At 46.9% G+C, this 21105-nt stretch overlaps 1 protein-coding gene and 1 long non-coding RNA gene across 3 annotated transcripts in view; one reads left to right on the plus strand and one right to left on the minus strand.

Moving 5' to 3' along the window:
* LOC309369379 overlaps window positions 1-21105 on the plus strand; it is a 161346-nt gene that overhangs the window by 42734 nt on the left and 97507 nt on the right. The gene's annotated exons all lie outside the window — the stretch shown is intronic.
* On the minus strand, window positions 497-9591 carry LOC309369220 (sialidase-3-like). The gene is made up of 3 exons (XM_081909998.1): window positions 9290-9591; window positions 2494-2699; window positions 497-1531 (listed from the first exon to the last, which is right to left on the minus strand). The coding sequence occupies exons 2-3, from the start codon at window positions 2692-2694 to the stop codon at window positions 548-550; spliced, it is 1185 nt and encodes a 394-aa protein (XP_081766124.1). The 5' UTR covers window positions 2695-2699; window positions 9290-9591; the 3' UTR covers window positions 497-547.

Below are 21105 nucleotides of genomic sequence, written 5' to 3' on the forward strand. Positions count from 1 at the left end.
AGGCGAGAAGGAGAGGGAGGGAGGGGAGGGAGAGGGAGGAAGGGGAAGGAGGGGGAGGGGAGGGGAGGGGAGGGAGGGGAGAGGGAGGGAGAGAGAGGAAGGGAGGGGGAGAGGGAGGGGAGGGAGGGGAGAGGGAGGGAGAGAGAGGAAGGGAGGGGGAGAGGGAGGGGAGGGAGGGGGAGAGAGGGAGGGGAGAAGGAGAGGGAGGGGGAGAGGGAGGGAGGGGAGAAGGAGAGGGAGGGGGAGGGAGGGAAGGGGAGAGGGAGGGGAGAGGGAGGGGGAGAGGAAGGGAGGGAGGGGAGAAGGAGAGGGAGGGAGGGAGGGGAGAGGGAGGGGGAGAGGGAGGGAGAGAGAGGAAGGGAAGGGGAGAGGGAGGGAGGTGAGGGAGGGAGGGGAGAAGGAGAGGGAGGGGAAAGGGAGGGAGGGGAGAGAGGGAGGGGGAGGGAGGGAAGGGGAGATGGAGGGAGAGGGAGGGGGAGAGGGAGAGAGAGGGGGGAGAGAGGGAGAGAGGGAGGGGGAAAGAGAGAGGGAGAGATGTGTCGCAACATCATCCTTCCTTCACGTTCCTCAAAAGCTCATCACTGGTGAAGAGCTGGAACGCGATTTCTTCAATGGGATGGTGCACCCCACACTCAAACAAGCACCCAAACACCAGTGTGTTCCCCCCTTCTTGGCACACAGCCAGGTCCGAGTAGCTACTGGGACCTTTGTACAGCACCCAGGGAGGGCGCCAAGAGTCTTTTTCCAACGGGGACCTGTTCAGGTAGATACCCAAATCGAAGCGCTTGTGGCAGTTTGTGGGGTGCGAGTACACCAGCCAGGACTTTGTGCCGCCGAGCGAGGCCGAAGAGAAGCGAGAGCTGCCCTCTGGCTGAGGGAAGAAGCTCACCACGCTGCCCTGGCACCCACTGGGCGGCTCACACAAGTCCCCGGACAGGTACCCTTCCTCAAAGTGTTCTCCGCCATCTGTGCTGAAAGCCTCTGCCCGGTACCTGTCCAGGCTGCGGGAGTTGCAGTACAGCACTGGGCTATCGTCCCGGCGGCTCAGCTCCGCCACTTGGCACTCGGATGTGTTCAAGTGCATCAGGAGCTGTCCTCGGGCCCAACTCTGCCCGCCGTCATCGCTGTAGAACGCGAAGGAATGAGGTCTGGTCCAGCAGTTGAGCGCATGCCCGAAACATCGCCTGTGGATGTAATAAGCGTAAGCCGGGATCACCAGGCGCCCGGAACTCAGCTGAAGGCCGTGACCAGGCCCAACCGCAAAGGTGGCCCAGTTCCTCAAATGTTTGCCGATCACCTGCTCCGTCAGGTCGGTCGTCTGACTCCAGGTGCGGCCGCCATCTTGGCTGACGACGTAGCAGAGCCGAGCGGCGTTCCTCCCTGTGGAGATCTGGTGCCGTTCCGTCACGTGGGTCTCCACACAGATGAAGAACAGGAAAACGCGTCCGCTCTTCCTCTCGAGAACGGGACAAGGGTTCATGGTGCGATGGTTGGGCAACGTGGCTTCCATCAGAGACGTCTGAGGACCCCACTAGAAGGGAAGAAAGATAGAGTAGTTAGCCGGTGGTTCTCTCACTAGGGCTCACTAGTGATATATCCATATATCATCCAAAACCGGTTTGAAGTCTATAGCGTGATATCGGTTTAATTGCTTTTGTCCTGACAATATATCACGAATCATGATGTGTGTTAGGGCTGGGTGGAAACCCTCAATAACCGGTTTCCAGTCCATATCCTGATTTTGGTTTCATAATTTTTGACCTGGCAATATATTGCAAATCATGATGTGTGAGGGTGTTTAGCGGCAGTGGGGAGTTCCCTGAGGCAGAGGAAACAGAATCCATTTTCATGACACAGGTATGTGAGCTGGCAAAGGGGCGTAGTATTTAAGCAAGAGGTGTTTACCAATGAAGCCATTCTGGAATTTTATGGAATTCTGAAATTGGCCACAGTTCAAATGATTATTGGTACTAATATTGGTACTAATATTATTTATAAACATTTATTCATTTATTCTCTGTTACATTTGCCACTTAAAACATTTATAAAAAAGAAGATGAGTTTAAAACAAACATCATTGCCAGGTCAACTAACATTTCAGATTGAAAGGAGTCAGATAAGCTGTCCACAACGATTTCAAGACACTTCCTTGGGTGGTCAGTTCCAAGCCAGTCCTCTTTCCTGGCAATACTTTTGTTCCTGGAACCCAACTCAGACATTACACAGAATGACAAATCAGGAAAAGCACACTTACATTTCCTGCACCTGGTGTTACCTGGAACACCTTGTCACCAGGAACTTCACAGAGCACCATTAAACAGCTCACCTGGGCCACCTGCCACCCTGTTTTCACACTGGAGTTGGTTTGGCCACATATTGTTGGCCACATGAACTGCTGCGTGATGACAGCCTTACATTTTATGTATATAGGAAGAAAGAAGAGAATTATGGAATGAAATATAGCTCGGTTACGCTTTCTGCTCTTGGTGTTACCTGAACGGACATTCCTTCCTTTTGCCCTCGTTTCATCACCAGGAACTTGGCATTTTCGTCTCTGGGCGTTGAGCGCTCCTCAGCAAATGCCAGGAAAGTAGACTCAGACGGCAGGTAGAGCAGAGCTGGGATGCGGTAGGTGAGACCTTTTGGGTCTTCCTGGTGGAAAAGAACCGTCTTCCCTGAACCAACTTGGGCCATGTTTCCTGAGCGTGGTAGAAAAAGAGAGGTCAGAGGAATGGACAGTTTCGCCAATGGAGAGATGTAGAAAGTGGAGTCCCCAAGAATCGGTATTGGGACTGGTGCTTTTTAATTTGTTCATAATTGATCTAGAGAAAGGAGTGAGCAGTGAGGTGGCCATGTTTGCTGATGATGCTAAATCAACGGTGCTAAACCAAAAAGAGATTGTGAAGAGCTCCAACAGGACCTCTCCACGCGTCATGAATGGGCGGTAAAATTGCAAACGCAATTCAACGCAAACAAGTGTAAAGCGATGCATGTTGGGGCAAAAAAATTAAAAACCTTATTTCCACATATGCTCCCATGATGTCTGAACTAGTGGTAGGTGTAGGTAAAGACCCCCTGGGCGGTTAAGTCCAGTCAAAGTCAACTATTGGGTTGCGGCTCTCATCTCACTTTCAGGCCAAGGGAGCCGGTGTTTGTCCACAGGCAGCTTTCCAGGTCATGTGGCCAGCAGGACTAAACCGCTTCTGGCATCACGGGACACCGTGACGGAAGCCAGAGCGCACGGAAACGCCGTTTACCGTTGGGCCACAGCGGTACCTATTTATCTACTTGCGCTGGTGTGCTTTTGAACCACCAGGTTGGCAGGATTAAGAGTGTTAATTAAAAACACTTTTTTGCCCCAAAATGCATCGCTTTATGCTTGTGTGCGTTGAATTGCGTGTAAATCTTAAGTGTAAATCACCGCAGGGTAGTAGTCAACTTAATAAATTAACTGTGGCCATAAAGGAAAGTTAATTCCTCACGCAACACATAGTTCTAGGGAACTCCCTTCTGTAGCAAGTCAGTGATGGCCACAAACTTGGATGACAAATTTAAGAATGGCTTCTGTCCACAACAGCAAACGCTGTGTCTCCATGATCCGAAACAGGAGGGATGGAATATTCTTGTGTTTGAATCCTACTTGCGGGTTTCCTGAAGGCATCTGGTTGAGAAACTGGAGAACATGATGCTAGACCGGATGGACCATTGGCCAACAGACTCTTTAGGTTCTCGAGTAATTAAAACCAGTCTGGCTTGTCCCTGACACATACATTCCCCCGACGTTATTCGCTTCATGTGGCGACATCTTTTTCTCTGCAACTCCCTGGCTCTTGACGTTAGTCAGATACCCTCACTAACCTCCTTCTAAGCGCCTGGAAAAAACCTTTCGGTTTTGGCAGGCCCACCTAGACACCTGCCTTGCTGACATTTCTCTTTGTTCTCAATGAATCCTTCGTGGGCATTTGCTTGCAACTGGGTTTGTGGGTTTTAGCTGGATCAATTCACATGCGCTGCATGGAGAATTCTTGTTTCGATCAAAGGGTTTCTTGGGTTGTTTTGTTTTGTTTTTAGATAAATGAACAATGCAGCTCCCCAGTAAATTAAGTACCCCAAGCTGTTTGCCCCAGAAGGGAAAAGAGGGAGATAGTCAGGAGGGTGGAGCTATAATTTTAGCACAATAAGACCTTACTGTGAAATGGACAAAGGCACCCAAGGAAAACAGCCCATGCTGGCAGCACTGCTAGCTTAAAAAGCAAAGAAAGCTCTTAGCTAGGGTCGCCATGTTTCCAAAATATTATTTCCAAAAAGTAGAAACCAGGACAGCACCGAAATTGGGGTTTGTTTAAAAATAGCTCAGCAAAGTTGCTTGCAGCCCTATCTTAGCATCCTCTTTGAGGGAAGCCATGGCAGTTAAAACTGGTAGAAAACCGATATACATTTGTAGCGTTTGACACGTAATACATTTCCAGCCAAGCTGAGTTCATCCAACATAACAGAAGCACAGCAGATTGCAAGCGTTTTGGCACAAGAATTCAAAACTGAGTATAAAGATTTTGGCACAAAGGTCTGGTTTAAGGCTCCAACATTTAGTCCCGTGCAGCCCCAGAAGGCTCAGAGATAAATCTCCGGCGTCTCCAGAGGAGGCTGAGAGAGAGAACTTTGCCTCAAACGCTGAAGAGCCACTGACATTCAGTGTAGACAATAAACATCATCAACAACCACAACAATAATTTATATATATCCCGCCCATCTGGCTGGGTTTCCGCAGCCACCAGTGGCGTAGCGTGGGGGGTGCAGGGGGGGCTGGCCGCACCGGGCGAAACATCTGGGGGTTAGGGTTAGGGGGCACAAATCCACGGGTTAGGGGGTGCAAATCCATGGGTTAGGGGGCGCAAATCCACAGGTTAGGGGGCGCAAATTACTTGCCTTGCCCCGGGTGCTGACAACCCACGCTATGCCACTGCCAGCCACTCTGGGCGGCTCCCAACAGAATATTAAAAACACGATAAAAGATCAAACATTAAAAGCTTCCCTAAACAGGGCTGCCTTCAGATGTCTTCTAAAAGTCAGATAGTTGCTTATTTCCTTGACATCTGATGGGAGGGTGTTCCACAGGGCAGGTGCCACCACCGAGGAGGCCCTCTGCCTGGTTCTCTGTAACCTCACTTCTCGCAGGGAGGGAACTGCCAGAAGGCCCTCGGAGCTGGACCTCAGTGTCCGGGCAGAACGATGAGGGTGGAGATGCTCCTTCAGGTATACTGGGCCGAGGCTAACTAGGCCAATACTCTGTGCACAAAGTACTATTCCGTTCTCGTCCCAGTCTTTCCAAGACCCTTGGGACTCTCCTCAAGTCCTTGAAGAATGGCAGGGTGTGTAAAAAGATGGTCCCAGTATGAAATTGTCTGGTACCCAAAAGTTTTCCAGCTCTCTCTGTATCAGGAGTGGGGAACTGCTTGAAGAATATGCCTATACAGTGGTACCTTGGGTTAAGTACTTAATTCGTTCCGGAGGTCCGTTCTTAACCTGAAACTGTTCTTAACCTGAAGCACCACTTTAGCTAATGGGGGCTTCTGCTGCCGCCACGCCGCACGATTTCTGTTGTCATCCTGAAGCAAAGTTCTTAACCCGAGGTACTATTTCTGGGTTAGCGGAGTCTGTAACCTGAAGCATATGTAAACACACACACACACACACAGTATAAAAATATTGTTAAATAAAAAAAATGAATTTAAAACCCCACCTTTTGCAATGATGGAGGCGTAGTGCTAAAGGGGTCCGCATCAGCAGAGATCATATCACCAAAACCCAGACTTTCTGTGGTCTGAGGAAAGATGAAGGAGCCTCAGGGAAAGTACAGAATGTATCTGCCAAAATTTTAAGTGAATGAAATGACATCTTTCCACACTAACTGTTGAATGTAGAAGCACCGAGTGTCTGAATGGAGCAGAAGGCTTTCTGTGCTCTTCTAATGAGGTAGGTTTGGAGGACCCGATTATAGTTAACTAGAAACAGCGACTATTTCCGAAGACCTACACCTCAGTTTTGTAAGCCCATGACTTTACCAAGATGTAAGACATTCTGGGATCAAATCAGAAAGCAGGACAGCTTCTGTAAATCCGGGACTGTCCTTAGGAAACAGGGACTCTGGGAGGGTCTGCAAGGATTTATTTTTCGAGAGACAGTACTTCTCCCTTTTCCTCCCTCCCACATGTACCCTGCACCCATCCCAAATCAATGGGTTGGCAGAAATCCCAAAACAGATTTACTGCTGCCCAGTAAATTAAGTACCCCAAGCTGTTTGCCCCAGAAGGGAAAACAGAGAGGTAGTCAGGAGGGTGGTGTTTTTGCACTCAGGGCTATTGGTCACAATGGCTATGTTTCACCTCCACTGCCAGAAGCAGCGATCCCTCTGAACGCTGGGAATCGCAAGAGAGCAGGGCCAGATTTAGGTTTGATGAGGCCCTAAGCTACTGAAGGCAATGGGGCCCTTTCTATGTCCAGCTGTCCTTTGCCAACAACAAATTGTCACTGTTTTGTGTGTTGAATATATGCTATATGGTAATTTATGGACCTAATAGGTATCTAAAGCCATTTGCACATGTTGCCTTGCAACCAGTCCATGCAGAATGGAGGTACCCTATATATAGAAAGGAGCAAACCAGTGATATTTTAGGGAGCAGGCTAGCAGGCGGGGCCCATGACTTACATCATAGGAGCCTACACAACACAAAACACTGTTGCTGTAAGTAGGTTTTATTTTATTTGTTTTTTATCTTAAATTTTGGAAATCTACATCCAGTGGTTTTTTCCCTTTAATTTTTTTGGGGGCGTCCAAGAGAGTGGGGCTCTAAGCTATAGCTTGTTTAAAGGTAAAGGGACCCCTCACCATTAGGTCCAGTCGTGGCCGACTCTGGGGTTGCGGCACTCATCTCGCTTTATTGGCTGAGGGAGCCGGCGTACAGCTTCCGGGTCATGTGGCCAGCATGACTAAGCTGCTTCTGGCGAACCAGAGCAGTGCACTGAAATGCCGTTTACCTTCCCGCCGGAGCGGTACCTATTTATCTACTTGCACTTTGACATGCTTTCGAACTGCTAGGTTGGCAGGAGCAGGGACCGAGCAATGGGAGCTCACTCCGTCGCAGGGATTCGAACCGCCGACCTTCTGATTGGCAAGTCCTAGGCTCTGTGGTTTAACCCACAGCGCCACCCGCATCCCTCATATAGCTTGTTTAGCTTATACGTAAATCCGGCACGGTTTGTACGCTTCTCCCATGGGGCAAATGGCTGAATAGGGGAATGAGTTCAATCAGGAAAACGGCACAGAGGGAGGAGGATTAAACCATTCCCTTACTGCAGTTCTGCTCTGAATTTGGTAGTGCTGCCACCCAAATCTGATTGGTCCCAGTGAATCTCCTAATTTGCACCCTAAGAGTTCTATGTTATCCAGAAGCTTGCTCTTCCTGTCGTTGGCTTGGATTCTCTGCTGACAGCACTCTGTCTCCCAATAACACTTCAAAATAAGGTGTGTGCATCAGGTGAGATGGAGAAATAAATGATGACTGTCTAGGCAACCCCCTAGAGCCCCTTTATATTGTTAACAGTAATTTCAACTGGTGTTCTGTTTTGCAGCTGTTTTATTGCTCCTGTGGGCACATCCTGCTCCAGAATGGATGGAGCGCAGGATATAAAAATATGTAAAACAAAGAAGTACATTTAAAACAGTCAGTGTAGAAACTGGTCCCAGGGTGGATGAAAGGGCGGGGGCTACATATACAAAACTTGGTGGACCAGGGGACTGGATAGTAGGTTGATCTTTAAGAGCATGCTGGTTTTCTGCATTTGAGGGAAGGGGGCTAAGAGGGGAGATTGTTTAATGCAGGGGTCAGCAAACTTTTTCAGCAGGGGGCCGGTCCATTGTCCCTCAGACCTTGTGGGGGGGGGGCCCAGACTATATTGGGAGGGGTGAACGAATTCCTATGCCCCACAAATAACCCAGAGGTGCATTTTAAATAAAAGCACACATTCTGCTCACGTAAAAACGCCAGGCAGGCCCCACAAATAAACCCAGAGATGCATTTTAAATAAAAGCACACATTCTACTCAGGTAAAAACGCCAGGCAGGCCCCACAAATAAACCCAGAGATGCATTTTAAATAAAAGCACACATTCTACTCAGGTAAAAACACCAGGCAGGCCCCATAAATAACCCAGAAGTGCATTTTAAATAAAAGGACACATTCTACTCATGTAAAAACACGCTTATTCCCAGACCGTCCGTGGGCCGGATTTAGAAGGCGATTGAGCCGGATCCAGCCCCCGGGCCTTAGTTTGCCTACCCCTGGTTAAATGGGACTGTTTGCAAGACACGCAAAAAGGGGGAAGAAGAATCTATTGCAGCTTAATGGACCACATAGGAAGTGCTGCAAAGGCGGCTCTGGGATTTGGAGAAGGGGGATCTGCTGTTACTCTGTGCTAGAGGAATGCTGCGAAGCATCTCAGATTTGAGGATGTGCAGAGGGGAAATCATTTCTTGCTGAAGATGCTGAAGAGGTATATTCTCTAAATGGGATTTGACTGGGGTTCTTTATCCCCCTAGTTTTATGGACTGGGCACGCCTTTCTTTTTGCTCTGAAAACATTTTTTTTTTAAAAAAAGAAACCATCCGACTCTAGAAAGCTATGATTATCTATAATTGCACCTCCGGCAGAAAGCAGTATTCAGGGTAGGTTGGGACATTCTCTTTGAGAGAGAGAAAAATAATTAAAAACTAAATAAACCACCAGCCCCACCAGCGGGGGTTATGAACACGTGGACCTGTCCTGGGAAAAACTATAGTATAGTATATGCACAAATCCAGCCTCTGTACCTAAATAAATCAACAAAGGTCTTGGCATCCTGATAGCAAATTCACAGCACGGTCTCGCTCCCTCCCTCCTCCCCCCCCCTCACACACAGGAATAAAGAAATAATTGTGGGTCTGCACCCCTGCAGTCTGCCTCCCTCCCTCCTAACTCTTCCTCCGGCTCCGCGCATCTTTCTTTCCATCTCTCCCTCTCCACCCACCTCGCCTGCAAAATGCAGTTTTAAAAGCGCGCCCTGGAACGACCCCCTTACACGCTTGGGATGCTGTGGTTGTTGTTGTGAGCGGGTGCTGGGGGGAGAAATAGTTCATTTCCTCGCATAAAGGGTGAGAATAATGGGGGAATAATTCGGGGGTAGCCGCCCAATTCGGTTGTCCTACCCCCCCCCACCCGCCGCCATCCCCTCCATTCTCATCTGCATCACTCACCAGGCAGCAAGCTCCTCCGAGATCAGGGGGAGAGGGAGCTTTTTCGTGGGCAGGATCCACCCCACAAGTGATGGCAGGGAGGGAGCTGAGCCTCTCCACCCCAGAAACCAGGGCAGGATGAGTTTATTCTTCTTCCACCCGCCTCCTCTCTGCAGCACCTGCCGAGCCCCGCTGTGTTGCGTCAGGAATTGAGCAAAGCAGGTGTGTGAATTGGGAAGGGATGGAAAGAGGCAGAGGCGACAAGAACTAATGCATAGCTGTCAACTTTTCCCTTTTCTTGCGAGGAACCCTATTCGGAATAGGGAAATCGTTGACAGCTATGAACTACAGCGGTACCTCGGGTTACATACGCTTCAGGTTACAGACTCCGCTAACCCAGAAATAGTACCTCGGGTTAAGAACTTTGCTTCAGGATGAGAACAGAAATTGTGCGGCGTGGCGGCAGCGGAAGCCCCCATTAGCTAAAGTGGTGCTTCAGGTTAAGAACAGTTTCAGGTTAAGAACAGCTATGAACTACAGTGGTACCTCGGGTTACATACGCTTCAGGTTACAGACTCCACTAACCCAGAAATAGTACCTCGGGTTAAGAACTTTGCTTCAGGATGAGAACAGAAATTGTGCGGCAGCGGGAGGCCCCATTAGCTAAAGTGGTGCTTCAGGTTAAGAACAGTTTCAGGTTAAGAACAGTTATGAACTACAGTGGTACCTCGGGTTACATACACTTCAGGTTACAGACTCCACTAACCCAGAAATAGTACCTTGGGTTTAGAACTTTGCTTCAGGATGAGAACAGAAATTGTGCGGCAGCGGGAGGCCCCATTAGCTAAAGTGGTGCTTCAGGTTAAGAACAGTTTCAGGTTAAGAACAGCTATGAACTCCAGTGGTACCTCGGGTTACATACGCTTCAGGTTACAGACTCCACTAACCCAGAAATGGTACCTCGGGTTTAGAACTTTGCTTCAGGATGAGAACAGAAATTGTGCGGCAGCGGGAGGCCCCATTAGCTAAAGTGGTGCTTCAGGTTAAGAACAGTTTCAGGTTAAGAACTGACCTCCGGAACGAATTAAGTACTTAACCCGAGGGAACCACTGTAATGAGTGCTGGAAATGTAAAGAAGGGGAAGGTCTCTTCTAATCTACCACATGGGGTGGAACTGTAAAGAGGTAAAAGGCTTTCTGGGAAATGGTATATAATGAGCTAAATAAAATGTTTGAAAATCTGTTGTTATTTAGTTGTGTCTGACTCTTCGTGACTCCCTGGACCAGAGCACGCCAGGCACTCCTGTCTTCCACTGCCTCCCGCAGTTTGGTCAAACTCATGCTGGTAGCTTCGAGAACACTCTCCAATCATCTTGTCCTCCGTCGTCCCCTTCTCCTTGTGCCCTCCATTTTTCCAACATCAGGATCTTTTCCAGGGAGTCTTCTCTTCTCATGAGGTGGCCAAAGTCTTGGAGCCTCAGCTTCAGGATCTGTCCTTCCAGTGAGCACTCAGGACTGATTTCCTTAGGAATGGATCGGTTTGATCTTCTTGCAGTCCATGGGACTCTCAAGAGTCTCCTCCAGCACCAAAATTCAAAAGCATCCATTCTTTGGTGATCATCCTTCTTTATGGTCCAGCTCTCACTTCCATACATCACTACTGGGAAAACCATAGCTTTAACTAGACGGACCTTTGTCAGCAAGGTGATGTCTCTGCTTTTTAAGATGCTGTCTAGGTTTGTCGTTGCTTTTTAACCTTCATTCTTGTGACTTCCTATATCCAACTGGACAGGAGATGGGAATCCCACTGACCACACGGACCTGTGCCAGTTGGAGAGGTCTCTGCCATCGCTCCTGCCTGGCTCAGATGCCTTGGCATTCAAAAGCCGAAAACCCGGAAGTATGTTTTCTAGTTTCTGAACATTTTATGGAAGCTGAACGTCCGATGCAGCTGTCGGCTATTCTTTCCAGGGCGCCTGCACCGATCAGAAGCTACGCCTTGGTTTTTGAACATTTTGGAAGTCAAATGGACTTCCGGAACAGATTAAGTTTGGAGCTTTAGTTTTTGCTATTTGTTTTGCGTTTTTGTTTTTGAGGCTTTTTTGGTTAATTTGTTTTTGTGACTGTGTGGAACCCAGTTCAGCTACTGATTTGATTGACTGTGTGACTGCGGAACTGGATAAATGCCCCCCATCCAAACAATGACTATCATCAGTGCAGGTAAGAATTATTATTATTTTATTTTTTTATCATCTACAATACTGTCTTATTTACTTTATAATATAATACATTGATTATTGCTTTCATTTTAAGACTCAATAGTCTCGCTGGATAGTAAAATTCATGTTATGTTGCTGTTTTAGGGATTGTTAAGTCTGGATCGGATCAAACCGTTTTGTATTACTTTCGATGGGAAAGTGTGTCTTGGTTTTGGAACGCTAACGGACTTCTGGAACGGATTAAGTTTGAGAACCAAGGTACCACTGTATTTGATTGACATTTGGATCTCTTATTCTTCTGGTGTATTTCACCATTTCCGCATATTCCATCGGTTTATTTTGCCACTCTTCCTCAGATGGAGCTCAAGAATTCTCTCGTTCTTCGGCCGGTTGCCGGGTCACAGTGACCTTCAAACGCTGGCCACAAGAAGGACACTGACAAACTGGAACGTGTCCAGAGGAGGGCAACCAAAATGGCCAAAGGCCTGGAAACGATGCCTTATGAGGAACGGCTAAGGGAGCTGGGCATGTTTAGCCTGGAGAAGAGGAGGTTAAGGGGTGAGATGATAGCCATGTTCAAATATATAAAAGGATGTCACATAGAGGAGGGAGAAAGGTTGTTTTCTGCTGCTCCAGAGAAGCGGACACGGAGCAATGGATCCAAACTACAAGAAAGAAGATTCCACCTAAACATTAGGAAGAACTTCCTGACAGTAAGAGCTGTTCAACAGTGGAATTTGATGCCCAGGAGTGTGGTGGAGTCTCCTTCTTTGGAGGTCTTTAAGCAGAGGCTTGACAACCATATGTCAGGAGTGCTCTGATGTTGTCTCCTGCTTGGCAGGGGGTTGGACACGATGGCCCTTGTGGTCTCTTCCAACTCTATGATTCTATGATTCTATGATTCTAAGACCTGCAGGTGCAAGGTAGAGTGATATGTATCACATGTACACCAGCTTTTCCCCCCTAACAGCAATTAAATACCTCCACAAAGACGTGACGGCTTTACTAGACAAGTGCCGGCAAAGGTTCGTATAGTTAAAGCTCTGGTTTTCCCAGTAGTGATGTATGGAAGTGAGAGCTGGACCATAAAGAAGGCTGATCGCCAAATAATGGATGCTTTTGAATTATGGTGCTGGAGGAGACTCTTGAGAGTCCCATGTGGTACATGACACCAGTCAAGCTTGCAAAGATATATCATTTGCCTGACAATAAGTGTTGGAAATGTAAGGAAACTGAGGGAACATTCTTTCACCTCTGGTGGACGTGCCCAAAGGTAAAGGCTTTCTGGGAAATTATCTATAATGAACTGAAAAAGGTATTTAAGTATACCTTCCTTAAGAAACCAGAGGCCTTCCTCTTGGGCATTGTTGGCCAGAACGTGTTAAAGAAGGATAGAACCTTTTTTATGTATGCAACAACAGCAGCAAGAATACTTATTGCAAAGTATTGGAAGACACAAGATTTGCCCACCTTGGAAGAATGGCAGATGCAACTGATAGACTACATGGAACTGGCAGAAATGACTGGCAGAATCCGAGACACGGGAGAAGAACAAACAGAAGAAGAATGGAAGAAATTTAAAGATTATCTGCAAAAACATTGTAAATTATTTGAATGTTAAAGTGATGCAGGATAGTGAGATAATGTGGCATTAGTGACAAAGCTGAAAGGAATGTGCAAAGATGTTTTATAAGTACAAGTAAAGAAACACAGTTAAATTAATCAAATGATGGGGGATTAGAAGATAAGTGGACAGCAGTGGGAATGGTTAATTTAAAAGAAATTAAGAAATATTAAAATTAGTCAAAATAGAGGAAGAATTTGCTGAAACTAAATTGGAAATTTGAATACAGAAAAGGGAGATATGAGGAAGTCAGGAAAGTAAGTTATATGAAATTAAGAGTTGAACTTATATATTTTTGTTTGGTTTTTTACTGTTTATTGCTTGTTGTGTTGTTTTGTCTTGTTTGTTATTATAAAATCTGTTGAAATTTTAATAAAAATCTTTTGAAAAAAAAGAGAGTCCCATGGACTGCAAGAAGATCAAACGGATCCATTCTGAAGGATGGATGAGGAGCCACCATCCCAGAAGGAGCGCCAGGCATTTTTTTAATGGAGGTACAAGAAGGTTCTGTAACAGCTGCAGGGCAGGGCAGCCGGTGAGAAGTATAATCAGGACAATCATAATCATCTAGAAACTCGTTTGACAGGAACCATAAAGCTCTGCCTCACTAACAGATTTGGGATCACGAGGATCGTAAAATAAAAAAATAAAAAAAATAAAAAAATAAAAAAAAATAAATTTATTACTTATGCCTCACCCATCTGGCCAGGTCTCCCCAGCTGCTCTGGGCAGCTTCCAACAGATTATTAAAAACACAGTAAAAGATCAAACATTAAAAACTTCCCTATACAGGGATTTTTGTGGAATCTGTAGATCAGGGAAAACCAACATGGTGCGTTCTGGTTGTTGTTAGGCTACGATTCTCATCACCTCCAACCACAGGATCTGCTAGGTGGGGGTTGATGGGAGTTGTAGTTCAGCAGCACCTCGAGGGCTCCACATCTCTTCCTTTCTCTGTCAAAGTCTTACACTGCACCCTTCTCTCCCCTTTTGCCTTTTCCTGAGTGATGTGGCACAGCCAAAGGCACTGTATGTTTCCCTTGACAGTGAGAGCTCCCTGAGGTTCCCAGCTCTGGAGGTTTTGCTCTTGGACGACAACCGCCTCTCCCATGCCAACATATTTGTCAGCCTCGCCAACCTTCGCAGTAAGACCTCCTATGCTTACTATAATAATTTAATAATAATTTATTCCTTATACCCTGCCCATCTGGCTGGGTTTCCCCAGCCACTCTGGGCAGCTCCCAATAGGATATTAAAAACACAATAAAACCAACCCTAAACAGGGCTGCCTTCAGATGCCTTCTAAAAGTCGGATAGTTGTTTATTTCCTTGACATCTGATGGGAGGGCGTTCCACAGCGCGGGTGCCACCACCGAGAAGGCACTCTGCCTGGTTCCCTGTAACCTCGCTTCTCGCAGTGAGGGAACTGCCAGAAGACCCTTGGAGCTGGACCTCAGTGTCTGGGCTGAACGATGGGGGTGGAGACGCTCCTTCAGGTCTACCTACGATACCGCCTCTTCTGGTATGCCCCGCGGAGGACCTTAAGGTCCACAAATGATAACACTTTGGAGGTCTCAAGTTGCAAGGTGGTTAGATTGGTCTCAGCTAGGGCCAGGGCCTTTTCAGTACTGGCCCCGACTTGGTGGAACGCTCTGTCACGAGAGACCAGGGCCCCGCGGGACTTGACATCTTTCCGCAGGACTTGCAAGACAGAGCTGTTCTGCCTGGCCGTTGGTTTGGACTCAGTCTGACCCTTATGTTTCCCTCCCCTTATGGTTTTGATCTATGGGCTACTATTAAAATGAGGCTGCATTTGAAATTGTATTTTGACCCGTATTTTAAATTGTTTTCCCCCCTCCCCATTATGTTTTTATTGTAATTTTACTGGTGTTAGCCACCCTGCGCTGTGGGTAAAACCTCAGCGCCTAGGACTTGCCGATCGCATGGTCGGCGGTTCGAATCCCCGCGGCGGGGTGCGCTCCCGTCGTTCGGTCCCAGCGCCTGCCAAACTAGCAGTTCGAAAGCACCCCCGGGTGCAAGTAGATAAATAGGGACCGCTTACCAGCGGGAAGGTAAACGGCGTTCCGTGTGCTGCGCTGGCTCGCCAGATGCAGCTTGGCACGCTGGCCACGTGACCCGGAAGTGCCTGCGGACAGCGCTGGCTCCCGGCCTAGAGAGTGAGATGAGCGCACAACCCTAGAGTCTGGCAAGACTGGCCCGTACGGGCAGGGGTACCTTTACCTTTACTTTTAGCCACCCTGAGCCCGGTTCTGGCCAGGGAGGGCATGGTATAAATAAAAAAAATATTATTATTATTGGGCCGAGGACGTTGATGGCTTTGAAGGTCAGCACCAACACTTTGAATTGTGCTCGGAAACATACTGGGAGCCAATGTAGGTCTTTCAAGACTGTGTTATGTGGTCTTGGTGGCCGCCCCGTCACCAGTCTACCTGCCGCATGGTGAAGGCATGAAAGCCTCATCATCTATCTATGAGCAGAGGCACCCACATGCGCAATTTCAACCAGCCTGCCTTCAAACGCATGCGGTTCAAACTGTTCAGGCGCAATGTGCATAAAATCTGTCAGACTAGATGCCCCTTGACATCCAACGCTACAATTCTCTGATTCCATAAGATGTGACCGTACCGTATTTGCTATCACATTGTTGTTTTGTTATTCCTGTTACCAAATTGTTCTCGAGATCGATTTTGGTTTTTGTTGTTGCAAGTTGCTTTGATTTTTTTGTGGGCGGAAAGGTGACTTGCAAATAAAATGATGGCGCTTCTTTAATTACCGTATTTTTCGCGCCATAAGACGCACTTTTTTCCTCCTAAAAAGCAAGGGGAAATGTCTGTGCGTCTTATGGAGCGAATGGGTGGTCCCTGGAGCCGAATTGCCCGGGCAAAAAGCAGATTGTGCTTTTTTTTTTTTTAAGAAAGAGGGAAGGGGGTGTTTAAACAAAGCCGCTGAGCAGCTGATCAGTAAGCGATCAGGAGCGAGATAAGGGAGGCTAGCAATAAAGGAGGCTGCCTGGGAGGGGGGAGGTAAAGACAGCGAACTTGCAAGGAGAGGAGACAGGAAGACTAAAGCAATGAGGAGAGAAATTAGAAGAAAAGGAGGAGCAAAAAACTGCTCCAGCTAAAGAAAAGACACTAAGGCAAACAAGAGGGAAGCGGGTGTTGAAAGGAAGCAGCTGAGCAGCTGCTCGGCAAGGGATTGGGAGGGAGATAAGGGACTCTAGAGATAAAGGAGGCTGCCTGGGAAGGGGAAGAAAAAACACATGGATCCTCAGGATTTTTCCATTGGGTCACCCCAAATTCTCCATCAGATCACATAGCATGTCCATGGCTACAGCCTGCACCAAAGAAATCACGCACCCACTGTTTCGTGGGGCCGCAATAGTGCAAAAACATGGTTACAATGCACAGATCCACATGGATTCTCAGGATTTTTGCATTGGGCTATCCCTGTTGGTTTCTGCTTTCTTCTCTGTGCAGCGAAGTGCTTGTCACGAGACAGGTTGTTTACATTCCACAGTAAATGCACTGTTGGGTTTCTCACGGGAAAGGAGACTGGATGTGACGTACACTGGTTTCCTGTTTTTCACTGTTCTTTGCAGTTTCACTTTGTGATTCTCTCCGTGCTTTAGAGGAGAGAGGATGCATTTTCTGCTCCGGCAGAGGCAAGATGTTTTTCTGTAACATACCAGCTTTGAACTGTAAATAAAGCAATATAGAGTATGTAGCTCGTACTCCTCATCCTTCCGCTGTGCACGGGACGCTGCTTCTTATCATCAACACATGGTTCCGGGCCCAGAAAAACGCAGTCACTTGGTCATGGGCTCCAGAAGTCGAATCGGAGTGCCGGCAAAGGATCGGAATGCAGAGGGACAGATCGGATCGGAATCTGCTCTGCGTGTAAAGATGATTGATGAGGTATGTGCTACTGCTCCGGGCAGCCTGCCAGCTTCTAATTAAAGGCTTTATGGCTGGACTTTGAACTTTTAAAGCCGTTTTGCCGGGCACAGGCAAAAAGGCTCACAAGCATAGACTCCTACGCTGGGGAAATCGAAAGTAACTTTTAAAAGCGCTTTTGGAATAAAGCAGCTGCAGATAAGCAGAGCGGCACAGACACAGCTTGTATAAAGCAGCCTGATTTAAAGCAGCAGAGATGACGCAGAAGGCGAATGCCAGAGTCATGATGGCCCTTCAGGATGCTTGTGGGATTCCTAAGCTCAATAAGAAAAACTATGCGGACTGGGTTTTGTATGCAGAGGCAATTCTGCGGAAAGAGGGTCTGTTTGAGGTGATTACAGACACCCCCCCAGCTCCAGTTACAGATGCATGGGAAGCTAAGGATTCCAAAGCAAGGGGAACTCTTACATTGATAGTATCCCCAGAAGAGCTCTGTCTATTGCGTGATAAGACCTCAGCCAGAGAAATTTGGGACGCACTGAGAGAGGCTCACTTGAGGACAGAAGCTGGATCCACTATGTTTTACTTTAACAAGCTGCATAATATGGCTCTTGCTGAAGGTGGAGATGTGCGTATACATCTGATGGAGATGCAGAATCTGAGACATGAGCTGCAATAGAGAGGACTCAACTTTCCAGAGACTGTGTATTCCTTCATGATACTACAATCTTTGGGTTCAGGTTGGGAGTCTGTTGCAACTCAGATTGCTGTACAACCAACTGCTCAGCTGACAGTGGACTATGTTACTGCCGTGATTCAGAATGAAGCAGATCGCCGGGGTGCTGGCTGCATGGGCAAGTGGGAGACTTCACAGACGTCATCCCATAGTGCAGTGGAACCACCAGATGGCGCCAAAGCTTTGAAGGCAGTGAAATGCTACTCATGTGGACGTCTAGGCCATATGAAGAGGGAATGCAGATATCCCAGAGCCAAGACAGAGCAGTGCAGCGAAAGCTCATCGCGTGGAAAAGGCCGAGGCAAAGGCAAAGGTCCGGTGTCCAGGACAACGCAGCACAAGGCAATGGTCTCACGCTTCACTCCAAAGGTTGCAGAGGTCCAGAAGACGTCTAGATCTTTCTTCGTTGTTGATTCAGCGGCGACCCACCACATGTGCAACGATAAGCGACTGTTCGTGTCTTTTACACCGCAGGAGGGTGCAATTCACCAGGCGGATGACCACACGATCCCCAGTAAAGGCTACGGAACTGTTGTTCTTCACAGTTTGGACTTATCGATACAGGATGTGCTTTACGTACCGGATGCCAAACATAATCTGCTCAGCGTTGGACAGCTGAATGAGCGGAACATTGACGTTTCCTTTAAGAACAAAAGGTGCATCATCACAAAGAAAAATGATTATGTATTGCATGCTGAATATGTTGATCGTTTGTTTGTTTTGTATTATGATGATGTTGTGCAGGATGACACTTGTTGCATTGCAGGTTCTAACAAAAGTTTGCATGCAGAATGTATTCACGATTTTCATCGAAAATTTGGTCATTTGCATTTTGAGGCAGTATCTAAAATGCCTGCCTTGGTTGAAGGTATGACTATTAAACCCTGCAGGTACCACATGAAGTGCAAGGCATGCGCAGCAAACAAGGTGAAAATGGCTGCGAAAGGTAAGGTGTCTAGTAGGCAAGCTACAGAACCATACCAGGTTGTTCATGCTGATTTGGTTGGACCACTAGCGCCCTCTTTGGGTGGAAATAGGTACTTCATGGTTCTCATTGATGCATTTTCCAGGTATATTTATGTGTACAATCTCAAGCAGAAATCAGAGGCTTTTCCAAGGTTCAAGGAATTCTGTGCTTGGTTGGAAAATGTGCGTGGTAAGAAGATAAAGACTCTTTTCAGTGATCGCGGGGGAGAATTCACTTCTCAGCAGTTTGAAGCTTTTCTGACTGAGAAAGGAATTCAACACGATTTGTCTAGTCCTCGCTCGCCATGGCAGAATGGACTTGCGGAACGGGCAAATCAGACATTGCTTCAAGGGTTAAAAACCTTGCTGCATGATGCAAATCTTCCAGAGAGTTATTGGGCCGAATCTCTCTCGTGTTTTGTTTACAGTTATAATCGCAGGTTATCTTCAGCGATTGGTTGTACCCCCTATGAGAAGATGTTTGGCAAGAAGCCATACATCAAACACATGAAAATTTTTGGTTCTCACATGTGGGTTCACTCACCACAAAACTCCAAGTTAGACAAGCGTGGATTGCATGGTATCTTTCTAGGTTATCAGAAAGGGTCTTACAGAATAATGATGACTGACTCAAAGACAATTAAGCTCACAAGAAGTGTTGAGTACAATGCAAAGTGGGGGGAGAATGTGGGAATTTTCCAATGTTATCCTGATGACAGTGATGAGACTGAGGATAGTCAAAAGCTACCGCAACAACCCACACCCACTGATGAAGGTTCTGATTCTGAGTCTGAAACTGAATCGGGTGATTCAGAGGATTTCAAGAGTGCGAAAGCCTCTATGCGACCCTCTGAAAGCTCTGATCAAGAATTGGAGGAACCATTGTTCACAATAGGTCGTTTTTCTCCTAAGAAGGAAGAGTGTTGAAGACTTAAGGCTAATTCGTAGGTCACAGAGAGCCACAAAAGGCAGACCTCTAAAGAGATTTGCTGATGAGTTTGCTAAGATAGCAGTAACAGCTGTTAAAAGCTCCAAGAAGGTATTTGAACCTTCAAGTTTCCAAGAAATCCAGGATTTGGATTCAAAGGAAGCTGAGCCATGGTTAAATGCCATGAAGGCTGAGCTTGATTCCTTGGAAAGGAACAAAACATGGGACCTTGTTCCAGTAGTTCCAGGAATGAAACTGCTTGGAAGCAAATGGGTCTTCAAAGCAAAGACTGATCAAAATGGTAAGATAGTCAGACACAAAGCCAAATTGGTAGCCAGAGGTTTTGCACAGGTACCAGGTGAAGACTATCATGAGACCTACTCACCCACAGTGAGGTATGAGAGCATTAGGCTTATGCTCAAGCTAGCTGCAGAGGAGAATCTACACATTAGTCACCATGATGTGAATACAGCTTTTCTGTACGGATCTCTAAATGAATCACTTTATATGCTTCCACCTGATGGCGTACAGGTAAAACAGGGATTTGTTTGTGCTCTGAAAAAGTCTCTTTATGGTCTCAAACAAAGTGCACGGTGTTGGCACACAAAACTCACTGAAGTATTGTTTTCTCTAGGTTTTCAGCAAGGGAAAGCTGATCCATGTGTATTTGTCAAAGAGGAGGAGCAAAAGAAATTGTATTGTTTGTTTTATGTTGATGATCTTTTATTCTTTTGGAAAGATGTCACAATGTACAATAACGCCCTAGCTCAACTGAAAGAGCACTTTGACATGAAAGATCTTGGTGAGGTAAACAACTACCTATCTCTGGGAATAGAGAGAGATCAAGATGGTAACATTCTAGTACACCAGTCACGGAAAATTGCTGATGTGTTAAGCAAACTAAACCTGATGGATGCTAACCCTGTAGACACACCGATGACAACAGGTTATCAGGTAGAAGACACTGAAGAAGCATTTTCTGACACTACACTGTACAGAAGTGTGCTAGGCAAACTAAACTTCATTGCCAGATGTTCAAGACCAGACATTGCTGTTAGCTGTAATTTGCTAAGCAGACAAGTCAACAATCCTACTGTTAAGGATTGGAAAGCTCTGAAACGCATAGCGCGGTATTTGAAAGGCACTATGCATTACAGACTGAGATTTAACAATCAGAAGTCTGGTGGTCTTGAGATATTTGCAGATGCAAGTTTTGGAAGTGACACTACAGACAGGAAAAGTACGTCTGGAGTTTGCTACATGTACAATCAGGGTCTATTTGATTGGTCATGCAAGAAGCAAACAACAGTTAGCTTAAGTACTTGTGAAGCTGAACTGAATGCACTGTCTTATTCACTTAAGGATTGTGAATGGTTGTTACAATTGTGCAAAGACATGAAAATTCCTGTCAAATGTCCAATCCAGGTTTACCAGGACAACAAAGCATGTTT

This window comes from Podarcis melisellensis, assembly GCF_964234715.1.
Source record: "Podarcis melisellensis genome assembly, chromosome: 4".
Classification (NCBI taxonomy): domain Eukaryota; kingdom Metazoa; phylum Chordata; class Lepidosauria; order Squamata; family Lacertidae; genus Podarcis; species Podarcis melisellensis.